This window comes from Genypterus blacodes, unplaced genomic scaffold, assembly GCF_046128005.1.
Source record: "Genypterus blacodes isolate CSIRO-AG114 ecotype Tasmania unplaced genomic scaffold, CSIRO-AGI_Gbla_v1 ptg000007l_1, whole genome shotgun sequence".
Taxonomy (NCBI): domain Eukaryota; kingdom Metazoa; phylum Chordata; class Actinopteri; order Ophidiiformes; family Ophidiidae; genus Genypterus; species Genypterus blacodes.
In genome coordinates this window covers 336,270-351,558 of record NW_027466821.1, presented here as the reverse complement: position 1 = coordinate 351,558, position 15,289 = coordinate 336,270, and the positions used below count along the sequence as shown (strand labels likewise).

At 42.4% G+C, this 15,289-nt stretch overlaps 1 protein-coding gene across 3 annotated transcripts in view; it reads right to left on the bottom strand.

The window, feature by feature from the left end:
- The window catches only part of sbf1 (SET binding factor 1), a 42,946-nt gene extending 34,015 nt beyond the window's left edge, over positions 1–8,931 (bottom strand). For all 3 annotated transcript variants that reach the window (XM_076150590.1, XM_076150599.1, XM_076150597.1), the window contains exon 1: positions 8,727–8,931. In XM_076150590.1, the coding sequence (XP_076006705.1) occupies positions 8,727–8,781 (55 nt within the window). In that variant the 5' untranslated portion in view covers positions 8,782–8,931. The remainder of the gene's footprint in view (positions 1–8,726) is intronic.
- Between the last annotated feature and the right edge of the window lie 6,358 nt (positions 8,932–15,289).

Below are 15,289 nucleotides of genomic sequence, written 5' to 3'. Positions count from 1 at the left end.
CAGTTGGCGATAAAGAAGATGATGAAGATGATTGTGTGAAATCTTTTCATAGCTCTGTATATGACCGTCAGTTGAGTAAAGAGGAAGAAAACAAACATTGTCTCTGTTGGGTTGCAGATGAAGCAGGACTACAGGCAGGACCCACAAACCCAATTGTTCATGCGTGGCTCCTGCTTTTCATGTTTTAAAAGCCCCGCCTCCACCCAGCAAGACTCCCTCTCACTCCTACCAGCCAGGGAGCAGAGCCTCCCCCCTGTTTAAGCTTTGCTTTTGTGAATTAACTTAGACTTTGGTCCATCCAATGTCGTTCCTTCCTTTATGCTGGGAAACAATGTGTACCCGGACAGCAAACGTCCATACTTCCTGCTGGAAGTTCAGACGTTCATTTAGTGAGCAGACTGCTGGTGCAACTACTTAACAGTGCACCTGATGATGTAAGAGGAATGTTTCTGAAGACTTCCAATCAGTCTGAGACGTGAGAAGCATATCAAAGGAGTGGAGCAGCCTGCAGGGTTGTGACTCACCACTATTGACTAGACCAGTTAAGTAACAACAGCAGATGAGTGACTGATACGATGGGACTGATTTCTCAAACTTCTTCTCATGCAACTGTACATCATTTTGCAATGTTTGCAAACAATCTATTCAAACAAGACGCTTGTCTATGATCTGCATATTATAATGATGAATTTATAGGAAAACTGTGAGGCGCTTCGCGGAAGCTGCAGGGCTATTGCATTGGCTTGAGGGTGTTTCTGTTACGTTGTCCAACTCTTGGACCCTGATCAACAGCCACGAACAGCCAATCAAGCTTCTATGCTTCCTGGTTTGCCTAAGTAATTTAGTTTCATTCACAATAGTATTCTTCTGCTAAGTTCAAAATGGAACAGAAACTCATTTAACACGTACACAGCTTCACAACTTTAATTTGTTGGTTAGTTTGAGCAGACTTCCACACCAAACTACACTACACCAACAAATTACTGTCACAATTGTAAATTGAGTTCAGTGGGGATGTGTGTGTGTGTGTGTCACGCTTATTCTAAACCAGACCACAGCTCCTGATTCACAGCCTTCCAAACCACAGTGACACATTAGGAGATTACCATGGTGACAGCAACATTTAGGACACAATAGAAAACTGAGCCTTATGAGTTTGTGTGTATATATTTGCATGCATGCATGCATTCATGCGCGTGTGTGTGCAGACTTGCAAAAATGGTCTGAAGTGAGTTTATCTCAAATATTCAAAGTTAAATGTGTCCACTCGTTACTAATGCAACAGTCTCATTTGTTGCACACTGAATTACACGTATTCTCTTTTTCTTCAACGGAACTCACTAGCTCAGTGGCATTTCTAATGATGAAAGCTTTCCATCTTAAAAGTCAGTGCTCCAAAATGTGTGATATGATTAACATTCAACATCAAAATGTGTAATAATACATCTGATATCCAATCATTAGTACTGTGATCTCACTGTATTCCAGCCATTCAGATACCTTGCAGCAGCGTAACTACATTACAGATGAAGCCTGATCCGAGTGTACGTTTGGCTGCCAGGAGACCTCAGCAAGTGTGTCTGCACTCTGCTGCTAGAACATCTCCAAAGAGAGGGAGAGAGTCAGCAAGGGGGGACATTACTGAAAGGACTTGGTCAAACACACTGAAAAATAAGACAACATCACATTCAAGCTAAATACCCTCAGCCAATCATGTCTCTGCTGTCCATAAACATTTGAAACTAAACAACACGTGCATTCATTTCGACAGTAAAAGCATTGCTGTGCAATATGAGTGAGTCAGTCTGTGATTAAAGGCAGCACTGCAGATCGGGGCTCCTGAGTGGGTCAGAGGGAACACAACAGAGTTTTAGTCACAGGCCACCGCCACCAGCAACGTTAGTGGACACCACAAGCACATGGATAAGTAACACTTGATATTTAGATGTGATCTGGCGTCAGACGAAGCCAAAGATGAAAACTCTTCATATGTAAATGGAACGATCCGTGTGTAAAATAAACAACTGGATGAGCTAAGCTGCTATTTAAGAACCAAACAGAGGGTGAAAGAAAACTTCATCTGGTAAAGGCTGTTGCCAAGGCGACCGTGTTGGACATTTTCTTTGTTGAAAAGCTCTTCAACAAACTCACATCCTTCCTGCAAACTAATGCCTCCCCCCAAAAAAACAAAAACGTAGGCTTTCCAGGAGAGGAAATGGCCACGATGGAGATGGAGCACATAGCCAGACTCAAAGCAAAAAGTTTAGTTCTAGGAAGTTAGGCTGCCTAAGATCCAACTCATTATCAAAACTACCAATCAATAATAGCTCAGACTTTGTTCTTAACTTGGACTCTGTTCACATAAAGCAGGACATATACTTTCCTGTACCTCTGGAACATCCAGAAGTGCATCCAGAGTTCCACATCTACTGAAAACAAACAGGCCTCAGCTTGTTTAGTCACTATCAATCTGGGTTATAGATCATGGTACGAGTTTAAGGTGGTATGATTACAGTCCGAGAAATCATTACAACTTTATGTATTATTATGTGTAGAGATTGAGACAGCATTTTTGTATCACCTAACACACTGAGAATGTTCCTCTTTAGATGAAAAGGGCAGCTGATTTAGCAAGAGCATCCAAAAGCTAGAACTGGCGATCAAACCTTTACTAGTTGGCTCTCACTGGCCGACCGCAGCAGTCACAGAAGTAAGTGACAAGCAGATTTATTCTCTTTTACTGGTCCAGATTTGCCATCACAACTGAGAAGTTATTCTTCAGTATGAGTCCAGGAGCAGGACTCATCAGCTGGTGACAGTCACATGACGAGAAAGGCGCGAGAAGAGTCCTGAGGTGGGCATCTTATATCTGGTCCATTATGACACGGTGAAAGACAGGAAATACGGCTAAAATGCCAAGCAGCTCCTTAAGAACAAGATGCAATCAGGACTTCCTTACATACCCAAGAATACGGCAACAGGAAATCTGACGGCTGTGAGCTGATGCACTCAAACACATCCTTATCTTCTAACCCCCACATGATGGCCTTTTACATAACAGCCCACTGAATCCCTCTCATCATTTGAACCCATGTGAATTCTTCTTTCCTCCTTTGTCATCCTTTGTATACGTTTCTCCACACAAACCCAACCAGTCTGCTCTCAGTTAAACATTATCCCTCCAACTCCTTTCTCTTACCACATCATTAATCACCCACACACACATGGCCGAAACTGCATCTATTAGACAGACAACTGTTCTGAGCAGTACAGGGTAGTATGCACTGTACATGGCACAAATGTAATCTATGACCACCTACATGCAGTAACAACGCAGATAATCCATTCACTATCCACAAACAAATAAGGAAATTACCAGCCTAATATTGGTTGGATACAACTCGATGTGGCTCAATCTGCTGGTATGGTGATGTGGCAATATTACAAGTTCAGTACCATGTTACCTGAAGTTAAAACTGAACTTCAGTTTGTCACATAGGAATATCTTAAAGCCAGAATCATCAAGTAAAACTAAAACAGTCAGGAGTGTAAAACCAAATCAATGACCTCAATAACTTTGAACTAAAATTGTTCCCATTACAACAGTGATGGGCAATGATTCTGTTTAAATAGCAAGATTAAATTGTCATGGTAAAATAAAATGCAATGACATAATCAGGATGTCTCAATGAACCAATGCCAACTGCAGACAAACAGCCCACATCTCAGGACAGACTGGGATCACCCCTCGGGGGATTCAGAGATTACTCTCTTGAACACCGACAGGCTGACTGAGAGCAGCAGTGAGTCATCCTTTGTCCCGAGTGAAGAGAGAGAAATTCTCCAAATTCCAGGGAAGACCATCAAAGCCCTAAAGAGGAGGGTGTCCCTGCTAACACACATATACACATGCAAATGGGTCATTTTGGCCGGCTGGCTTTTTCTGTGTTTTCCTTTTATATTGTCAATGCACAAACTGTTGTCCGTCTGGAAATGATCTATACCTAACATCACTAAGCAAAATGAGATTCATCAAATTTTCACTGCAACAAATATACTTGTGAAGGCAGATTTTGTTATCTTTCATTCTTAATCTAGGCCAAAACTGAGAGCACGTTGTTGCCCCCTGGGGTGTAGATCCCATTTACTTGGACAGACTCACAGATTGCAGCACACAGAAACACAGAAATTTGTCCATCGGAGCTTTGAATTTCACTTTGAATGTACAATATCTGACAAGAGAAGAAGTGCCTGCCAATGGAAATGGCCTACAAGGACTGTGTGTGTGTGTGTGTGTGTGTGTGTGTGTGTGTGTGTGTGTGTGTGTGTGTGTGTGTGTGTGTGTGTAAAACGCATCTGGATTCCCCCCCCCCCCAACACATACACACAGACACACACTCCTCTGTATCTATGTAATAGGAATGAGGGCAGTGTTAGGGCCCCGAGGCTGTCGTCTACTTCATGAATACCAAGCATTCAGCACAACAGACAGACAGCCATAATACAGCCAAACACACACACACACACACACACGCACACACACACGCACACACACACGCACACACACACACGCACACACACACACACACACACACATATAAGGACTATGGCATCAAAAATTAACTCATTGAAAATATGATGTCAGATGTCAATTACATGAAAAATGTGTATGTCAAATCTATCATGACTATCTGGTGATGTGTGCCATCCTGATTCTGAAGTATATCAGCCTGCCTACAATGCTGCTTCACTTTCAGGTGCAATTCGTCAATAACTGATTGGGGAAAGCATTTTTGGTATAAAAGCACTCAAACGTTAAACTACTGTATATCGGCACAAAGAAAACACAAATGGCGAACTTCATTTCAGCCTCAAAATATTTGCATGACAACCAATTTCAAAACCTACTGCACTTGTTGGAATCAGATAAACATACATTTGCAACCCACAGCCAAAACGTTGCTGTGGCAATGCAGCAAACACACAGCCATCTGAGGGGTAGAAGAGACACAAGCGCACACCTACGCACACACATGAGAATTAGTACGCCACTGCCACCGTCGCCACAACCACCACGACCCAGTGTCCCTCTGTCCCCCATGAAAGGCAGATTGTGAGGGCTATTTCTGGAGGGCCTGGCTGGCTGCGGCCCTGCTCTAGAGCAGTGCAATGAAGGAAGTGGCTGCCCACAGGCAGGCACTTCTGGCAGCGTCACACACGCGCCTCTCTTTTCCACTTGCTCACTTGCTTGATCTTGATTTCGTTCAGAGAGGTTTGCATTTCCTCTCTGAGAATGAGTTTCATGTAGATCGGTTGGCTTGCTTTCACGCTCTTAAACCATGCACCTGTGAACATCATGTGAATTACAGTCACAGATTGATGACAATAATAAAAACAAGAATCTAACAATGTCATTTTTGCCTCAAAACGTTAAAATAGAGAATGCGTGGTATTTTTCTCCAGCCTTTTGGGGGCTTTCATACACACAGTACTGGTTAATATGGGCTTCTCATGGAAATCATATTACTAAGCAGGTTCAGAAAATCTCAACACTGCACTGTAACACAACCTGTAATACAAGTTGTGTTATAGTAACTATCAGCATTCAAAATGATCATCATCATACAAGAATAACCACACTATATCAAATATCACAATGAAATGATACACTGAGCTCGTGTAAATAAAATGGGAATATGAACATATAGCAGCTTCAGTCAGGCTGTGTCAGTTCAACTGTGATCCAGACTGAACAGACAAAGATACCAACATGGCATTTTTTTAGGGTGAAATATGAAACTATTTTGCTTCAACAGCCAACAAAGACAGACAAACCAACAGCACAACCCTCTGCAAACATTGCTTAATCTCTGTCAACTGTCAAGACACACCCCCAAATTGTGTTAGCTGTGATATCATAGCTCCCTCATTACAAAGTGTTAATTGGGTCAAAATTCTACATTTCATGAAAATGCAACTTCAGTTTTGTAAAAAAAAAATGCCCCATGCTTGACTGCAGGCCGTACTGATGTGTGTTCTGGGGGTGACAGAAGGAGGCATAGTGTCTGGCTGCAGTGGAGAATCTGTTTGCCAGAGCTGTTGCTCCGGCCTGAAGACAACTCTCCTGTTTAGGCCACCACAGCACTGACAAACACCCTCCAACTGCACCATCAGACGTGCACATATGGGGCTACAATAGAGTCCCTGTGTTATTGTGTGTGTCTGTGTGCATCTCTCAATGCTGACTTGAATGAGGCAACTTTGAACAGCCGTGCACACGCCCCTTTCCTGGTTTTTAAACACACAAAAGAGGACAATCTGGATTCTCACTCTAAACATTAGTCTCCCTCGGGTGCTCTCTCCTATTTCCTGTTTGGGCCTTGGACAGAGTATCTGATTGGCTTCTGGGTTCTCAGTACAGTGGAGCAATTGCCGTCAAAACACAGCAGTGGCAGTTAAGAGACCCTTGCGACCACACCCGGCAACTAGGCTCTGACCGACCCACAACCAGCCATCTTGGCTCTAAGAGAGATACACTGTATGACTGAGCCTCTCCTTTGAAAGACAATGTGAACAACATGGCACTTTGGTACAATCAGAGATGATGATTGCAATGCCCGGCTGAGCCCTGAGGTCAGAATCCACTGGCCAAACTAAACTGTTGTGGTTTGTGAGAAAGAAGCATCTCTTAGTTAGTTACTTAATAAGGTTTTACAAAATTATAATAATGGCAGAGCAGGCAAGGTGTTCCATCCATCAAAAATCTAGCACCACAGCATCCGCAAGACTTGGTGACGGCAGAACAGGATTGTACGCCCCGATGATGTAAGCCCCCGAGGGACCTGTCAGTGCCTATACTGTACCTGCAAACATTCCAGTGACTGAGTGACAAACAGCCCACCACACACACATAAACACAGGATGCATGACATATTTAGACAAGAGGAAACTTCACTTCGCTCCAGAATTCCTGGTATTCTTACGACTGAGGACAAGCCATGTGTTTACGTTACAGTAATGCCATGCCGCTAAATGCAATTCAACATGCACACACAGAAAATCAGGAATCAGACCCTGAGTTCTCCCTCAATCCCATCCCAACACCTGCAACTCCCATTCACTCACATTCTTGGGCAGACTGAATACTGACTGTTAAGCAAGCTGGATAGGCAATAGTGAATAATAATAGTGAATAACAGAAGTGAATAGGCAAACCCAATACACCCGAACGTGGCAAAATGCGTGTATTGATCTGACTTAAGAAAACTAATTATGTAAGTCAGTCAGTGTCTTCTGGTATATAGACGATAATGATATTGATTGGCATAGGTGTAAATTCTGCAAAATACCTCCTGGTGGAAACATATATGACGTAAAGTTAAGAGGAAACAACATGGCAGCATTAATTAAGCAAGACCAACAATCATCATCACCATTAAGTGTTTGGTTTTATGAGGCATGAGAGCCTTGATCCATTAAAGCCGCTGTAGCTTTAATGTCTGGCTCCCAGATGCTTTTTTACAGGCCTGATCTGCTCGGCATTGCACTCAGTGGAGAACAGCGGGGTAGAGCAGGAAGGGGAGTTTGCAGCGTCCACGTTATAACATCCTGTATTCACCCCCTTCAGAACAAACACAAGATGCAATAAGAGCATGCATGCAACCAGAAAAGTTGCCACGATGCAGCCAGGATAAAAGCCAAGCTCTCTGCCGGCTTTTAGCGGTAGCCTTGTTCCGAGTTCCCTTTAATGAATAAATCATGTGCAAAAGTCCGCTTTAAATAAAAGACGACATCACGTTACAAGCCGCACGCTTCCCTCGGATAAGGCGGGCTGAATATTTCATGATTAAACGGTCCATTATACTGCTCAGATCTAGGCCAAGACACAAACTAAAGGGAGGGGGCTCAGATAACGGTCCAAAGCTCGTCCCGACAACAGAGGGGAACAGAGCTCTGTTCCGACGGGGCTCAGGGAGGGGCGAAGCCATCTAGGTTAATCCACACAAAAACAGACAAAGAAAACAACCAAACAACTCAGTCGAAGACCGGTGCTGATTTCCAGTTTAAAAATCACACCATCTCGTCCAAAAGGAATCAAGACGGATTTCCGTGGTTTGACAGTCCAAACTACTAAAGTGCTCAGGATCCTGCAGCCACAACACCGGGCAACTCCTCTCTCTTAACGGATTCCCTGAAACCTTCGGCTTGAAAAGCTATTTCACATGCCGATGCCCACATCAGCACGTGTGCTACAATTAATGTGAGATAACTCAAGATACGATTGCTCAAATGAAACGTGCAAACCGGTCGATAAATCCCTCTTAGGTCGCAGCAGACCAGTCAGTCCTCTCAGAGAAACCCAAGCTAACTGTAGCTTAAGCCTAGAAAAGTTGCCATAGGTTTGCTGTAAACAGAGTAAGACACTTTGAATTGGAGGCGCTAAAACTACAATGGAAGTTAAGACCCAAAGCGGCACAAGCATTCAATGCGTTTCCTCGTCAACGATTTGGGACACCGGCTGACAAGCTAGCAATACGTGCACTAATCCCGTGAGGCCTACGAGTCCGCGGCCTAAAGTTGAAATGCCGACACCCATTTGACAGCTCAGTGTCGCCTAGCTTGTGAGCCGCTGTCCGGTCCGTCCCCGCCTCCCTCCTCGCGTCTGTTTACCCGAAGCTAATGATTTGCCGTTAAAGCTAGCAGCGCAGGCTAACTCAAGCACCCACCTCGCTTGTCGAGGTCGTAGCCGACCACTACAAAGTAGTCGGCGAGCCTGGCCATCTTTGGAGTTCACGACGACAGGCCTTTCGCACTAAATCCTCTCCTCGTTTTGTCGGTAATAGTCCATTTACGTCCTGCCTGCAACAGACACATCACGGGTGACAGTAGCATCCTTCCAGCTGCACCCCGCCGCCATACTGTCAGTCTGCCTTGCCCTGACAGCGAGAGCAGTACGCATGCGCACGAAGGGACCTCAGGGAGGGGCAGCCCGACAAGAATGTCCCATGTGAGGAGCCAAACCAGCTCAGGGGCCAAAAGTCTGACCAAAACCTATAATAAAGCAGTGGACTACCCACAGGGCCGCCGCCAGAGATGTAAAAGATGGTAACGAGTCGTGGAGCTTGCAGCCAAAGAGTATCCACAACAATCTAGAGGGATCAGTCTATTTTAGCAGACTAGCAGAGTAGCAATATTCTTTCTAGGGACCAATTACACCAACTTTACAATTTCTGTTTTGCAAGACCTATATCTATTATTTTGGTTTTCAATTTAAAGATTATGTATTTTACTTTTATGTGACTTTGGGCTAGATTAAAGTTAGATGTTGCACACATGCTCTGCACAATTTACACAAACTACACCAATGGTCAATCAAGAAATTGGGAGTGAATCTAAATCTATGATATGTGATGAAATGTGATCCTTTTGTTGCTGCTGGACTTTTGGGGAGGGGGTCACATGAAAGGAGTGTCCCCATGCCAATCACCCCGAGAGCCACATCTGACCAAAACCTAAACTCCTCTCACTCAACTCTCAATAATCTAAATTTACTGGCCAAAAAATGCTCTGGAACACCTTCTTACCTCCAAGATGTAGAAAAACAGTGGAAAAACTAAGTCTTCCAAGACCAAATGATGACATTTCAGATGGTAATATTTTGCACACGCGTCAGTTTGTTGGCAGTAATTATTTGGGGTTTTATTCTATTTCTATTTATACTGTTTGGTCTGAATTGTTTGATTGCATTCAGGTCTGTGCACTTGTCACAAATGTGGACAGGATGACATGCGGTTCAGTTTAACTCTGTAATTACTTAACAATGCATCTCTGTTTGTGTTTTGACAAAAGCTTCAGTAATCATACGGTAATGTGGATCATGTATCTCTGCTAAACTGGTGGTGTTATTCCAGATTAGTAGAATCAAAATTCAAATGAAGTGCTGAGTTACTCAATCCCACTAAAGTATGTTGGAAAACCAAACACAACACAGCCCCAGCTCTCTTTGCCAAGCTACTTTAGTTAATGGAACATCTCTCTCCAGCGTTAAAAACAGAAAAAAGCCAATCAGATGTGACTAAACAGCTTGTACGGCATTAAAGTAGAATGTCCTAATCTGAGATATTTACCTCAATGACAATTTCCCTCCTGGCTGTATCATTAGTAAGGACTATGAGAAGATAATGAGACAAAACAATCTGAACTTTAGCACCCACAGTGCAGACAAGCTGTTTCATGAACATTCAGTGTTTCTTGGCCTGCTTTATCAACTTCAATATAACGTGATAAGACTGAGCTACTATAATGACCAAGGATTTGTAGTTAATGCATACATTTTCATTTTTCATGTGAACTATTCCGTTCAGGGGGCCCTTAGAAAAACCTTGACATGATGCTCTGGTGTTGCTTTGCCTGATAATGTGTCAGAAGGATATGAGAAAGGCTCAATGGTCCACATCCATGTTGCCTGTCCTTGGCTGTCAGCGCAACAACAGCCTCCAGAGAATTCCACCACTTCCTGCACCGTGACCTTTGACTTAAAGTGCTTATCAGTCAATGGTAAAAACAATCCCAAGCATGCAATGCCTCATTTTTCTCTAAGAGCTTTGTTTTCCCAACACTCATGAACAACTTTGCTCCCACTTTTCTCAGACAATTATCTCCGATTCAGAACTCAGTAAGCAGAAGCCAGCGCCACACTTTGATAAACTCGTATTCTGACAACAAAAGCAATGTTCACAGGAGATAGCGCCCATCTCAAGCGAGTCATGGTAAGGTCAGCACTGCAGGCTTAATTCCTACGGTTGAAGTTTACAATGTCTTGACCTTGAACCACACAAGAGTGAGAGGAAGAGAGATACAGACAGACTGAAGAGAGCAGCAAAGACTCCCACACTTTCCTCTGAAGGACAGGAAACTCATAGTAATAACGCTTTAGTCAAACTGACACTCAGCACAGCACATTCTTCATTAAAAGTGAAGAATGTGTGTGTTACTTATTTGTTTTTAGTAAAAGATATTTACACATCACACTGTAGTTTCATTGAATGACATCGTGTTTGGCAATTTCTGTAGTTCTCCTATTTTTGGTACAAAAAGTCTCAATCAGGAATAACCAGGATATTGTTTTAAGAGCGACATAATGCTCCTGAGTGTTTCATTTTTCAATGCTAATAAAATTCCATTCATTTAATTTCATGGCATTGTATTGTATTACAGAATATCATAATCCTGTGTTTGGTTGTCTGATTTCCTGTTTTATTTTGTAGTATTTTCTGTTCCTGCTGTATATTTTGCTTTACTTCCCGCCCTTACGTTTCCTATCTCGTGTTACCTGATTGTTCCCACCTGTGTAATTGTTCTCACCTGTTACCCATTGTCATCTATGCTGTGAGTGTTTAGTCTGCTTGGTTCTTCCTGATTCTTCCATACTCTCGTTCCCTGTTTTTCCTTGTTTGTATTCTTTTTAAGTGTCTTCTGTCAATAAATTGGTTGTTTTTGTACCCTGATTCGTTCTCTGGTTCCTGTCTGTGTTTCTCTTTTATCCTCTGTGCCCCTGTTACCTAAGTAAGTCTGCTTTAACCCTTTTGTTTTGTGTTCGTTCTTGATTAGTTAAATCTTGTTTTTTTTCTTTGCTGCTCAGTTTGAGCTGCTCTTAGTTTTCCCTGTATTCCCTGAGCCTTTTTCTAGCTCCTGTACTTGTGTTTTCCTATAGCAATTTGCCTTGTTTTAGATCTCCCCTCCTTTGTGGCCCATCCTTTTAGACCTGTTATTCGAGTTCACTTCTTAACCGTTCCTCTTTTGTGTCTTTTAGTTTGTTTTTTTTCCGTGTGTCACCCTGTATTGAGTCATTAAATATCTGCTCTTCTTTTTTTACCCATGTGGTGCACTTGAGTCCTCCTCCCTTGCACTCAATCCACCTTCAGCCTTCTGTCTTAAGCTCGATCGCAGAAGTCTGTGGGGGAGATCACAAATGAAACTAACAGGGGAGATGTGCATTGAAGTCAGATGCCATTGCACATACATTCTACCAGAGGAGGTGGATTCTGCCAAAATCCCCACCCAAACTGACAGTTGTGAATTCGTTGACTCATTTACTTTGCAGTTCAGTTATTTCCGCACAGGTTTAGAAGGAAGCATAAGGTAGAAAGAAGTCTACAATAAGTAACTGCTCATTTTGCACTTTTCATTGGAAAGACTTAAAGAGAAGATGCAGGTGCTTTTCCGTCCCACCACTAATTCTGTATAAGTCATAAGCAGCCCCATTCAGAGCACAGAGCCACAGTCTGTGCAGGATGCAAGAAAGATGTGACTTCCTTTCAGCTAACCAGTAGAGAGGAAGCGGTTAGTCTCATGCACATCATAACTCTTCACTGGAAATCCCAGCAGTCAATTCTCATGCCACTCAGGTGATGAAAAGAGCATTAGTTACTTCATGAAGCAGACACTGCACCCATTAGGTTCATTTCCCTCTAGCTGATATAAGCAGAGGGGTGAAAGCAGTTTATATTTCCTATATACAAATGAGTTCTGAAACTGCAGCACCTGCATCTTGTTTAAATGTTGCAACACTTGTGTACAGTAAACCTCAGTAAATCTCCATGCTTTGGAGCAAATAATTTTACCCACACAATCCAGGAAAGAGAGAGAAAAATAAAGCCATGCAAGCTATCTGTTGTGACTAAACAAATATTGTCTGTATTTATATAAATATTGCCTCTACTAATTGAATGTGATCATACTATGTTTTCATTCATTTTGTGATTATAAGTGTCAAACCCTCAGGTTGACACCTACAGAAATGCGTCCGGTAAAACAAAGTCGTCGGTCCTGAAGTTCCCCAATTTTTTTACACCTTGAGATCAACATGCAACATTACAATGTACAGATTAAGAAACCAGTGACTGGTCTGAGTCTTACTGGGTTTAAATGAACAGACACTTGGCTAAGAATGTCGTCTGAATACAAATATTTGTATTTCTATGTCTATTTTCTTTGACCTCAGAAGTAAATGGTTAAACAAAGTGGGCTACTGAGACCAATTGGTTAGGTCTCTGTATCTGTCAAACCACTGTAGCTTGTACAGAGTGCACAAACAGGATAGGAGGTGGGAGTCATGCAACCGTAGCTGCAGTAGTAACTCCATGCATGCATGCACCATAGGGCACAAGTAGGTTTCATTTCCACAATGGTGTGATTAAATGATCAACCCTTTGACCATCTGCAGCTCTGTTTTCACCCACATCCGTTTATTTCACTGTTAGCAGGATTACTCACAAAGTTATGAACGGAAATCTCTATGCCAATCAGAATACAGGGGCAGATTCAGGATCCATACACTAAATAGTGTAGTATTTTTATTATGTGCTTACTTCTCTGTACTGACTGGAAATAGGTATGCTTGGAAAACAGACAAAAATAGGTAATTACTTTTTATTTCAACTATTTGTTTTCATTGAAGCAAACATTTTACGCCATGACATTATGACAGTGTGCATACAGTTATAGGACATTTTGGAGATCATTTTTTATACAGAAAGAGGGGGGAAAGGAGAGAGATAGAGAGAAAGACAGAGGGTTGTATTATTAGTATTATTCTTGTTGTTTAACTTTTTGAGTAGACCCTGAAGTAAAATAGGCAATATGAGGTACAAGTAGATGGAAATTGAAACAGCAGGAAGCCACGGCCGCTGGAGGTTATGAGAACATGGCACAGTAGTGTGGGCAGAGTCCAGGATGGCATCAGTGATGTTGATGCGATGATCTCATAGGGTAAATACAGTTTTTACAGGATGATGTCAACTTTCATCTATGTACATCTTATTATAAATATTTGAATTTACCAATTATCTAATTCTCTTGCTGATGTGTCCTTGAGCAAAACACTAAATCCTCTAAATTCCCTGAAACAAATCTAGAATAGAATAAAACAGTAAATCACCATTCCTTTTTGACTAATGCAATTGCATTTAGCCTTGCCAAACACAACAATCCTGACTGGGAGGACTCAGACAGAGAGGACAAGCAGTTCCAAACACCCATCTCAAACAAAGATGTAAATAAAGATGACTGAGAGCTAAAGAGATCATATATGTCTCTAAATTGATTATTCATGGATATTCATGGATGTGTGTGTGTGTGAGTGTGTGAGTGTATGTGTGTGTGTGTGTGTGTGTGTGTGTGTGTGTGTGTGTGTGTGTGTGTGTGTGTGTGTGTGTGTGTGTGTGTGTGTGTGTGTAGTTGACTTTAAAATGAGCTTCACTAGGGGGCAGCAATCATTAGAGAACTGCTACTGTGCTGCCTGATAAAGGTTCTGTTTAAAATGGCCCGACTGGTGGGGCTCACACTCTGTGAGCTGCTTTAAATAAAATAAGAGGAGAGATGTGTGAAGACAGAATTGACAAAACACCCTGGTTGTTATTTGCACAGAGAAGATCGTGGCGTTTCTTCAGAACAGAAGCAGGATGTTCTCACAGAGGAGCCATTAGACCACCTCAGAGCACTGTGTTGTGTGTTTGTATATGTGAAGTCCTCCAGACCACTTCAGATCACATTTGAAGTGCTAGAAGGATGAATCGCTTTTATCTGAGAGCCGATGTGTTTATTACTGATTTCACAGAAACCACTATAAACATATTTCAACACAAACTATGACATACTGAACTGTTTTTATACACAAAGTTATGCAAAATGACCCCTGATACTTCCTGATGTCCTGTATGATATAATATTAGATAAGACACAATAGTGAGTGAGTATTGGCATTCGTTGTAGATTGGTGTGTTGTTGTTGTGGTCATGATGAGGTGAGGTGGGAAGGAGTAATCAAAGTCATAAGTAAGTTACAAGTCTCGCCTCTCAAGTCCTCAAGTCAAGCCAAGTAAAAAAAAAACGGTCACAAGAAAAATCTCACGAGCCCAAGTCAAGTTCTGAGTCCCAAGTCTTATGTTAATTTGCCATGTGACTCAAGTCCACAGCATTCGCGTCAGTCAAGCCAATTACCTCAGACTGCAGCCTTTTGAAGGGTTTCAGCTCATAATTTGTGGGACAAGTACATTTTGGGAGGGGTTTGTTTTGAATAAGATTGTTTATTTGGCGGCCTCTGTCCCAATCTCACCCGATCAAAGCCACTATGTACACAATCAATCAAAGGTTCTTCTGCTCTTTGATTAGTCTACTATGACCCCCAGCCTTTCCTTTTCGGAGGATTTCAAAGGCAAAGTGCTGATGGAGGCCCTTTTAAAATCGCCCACTGCTGCAATGACCACGTCCACAGTGTATGTACTCATGTT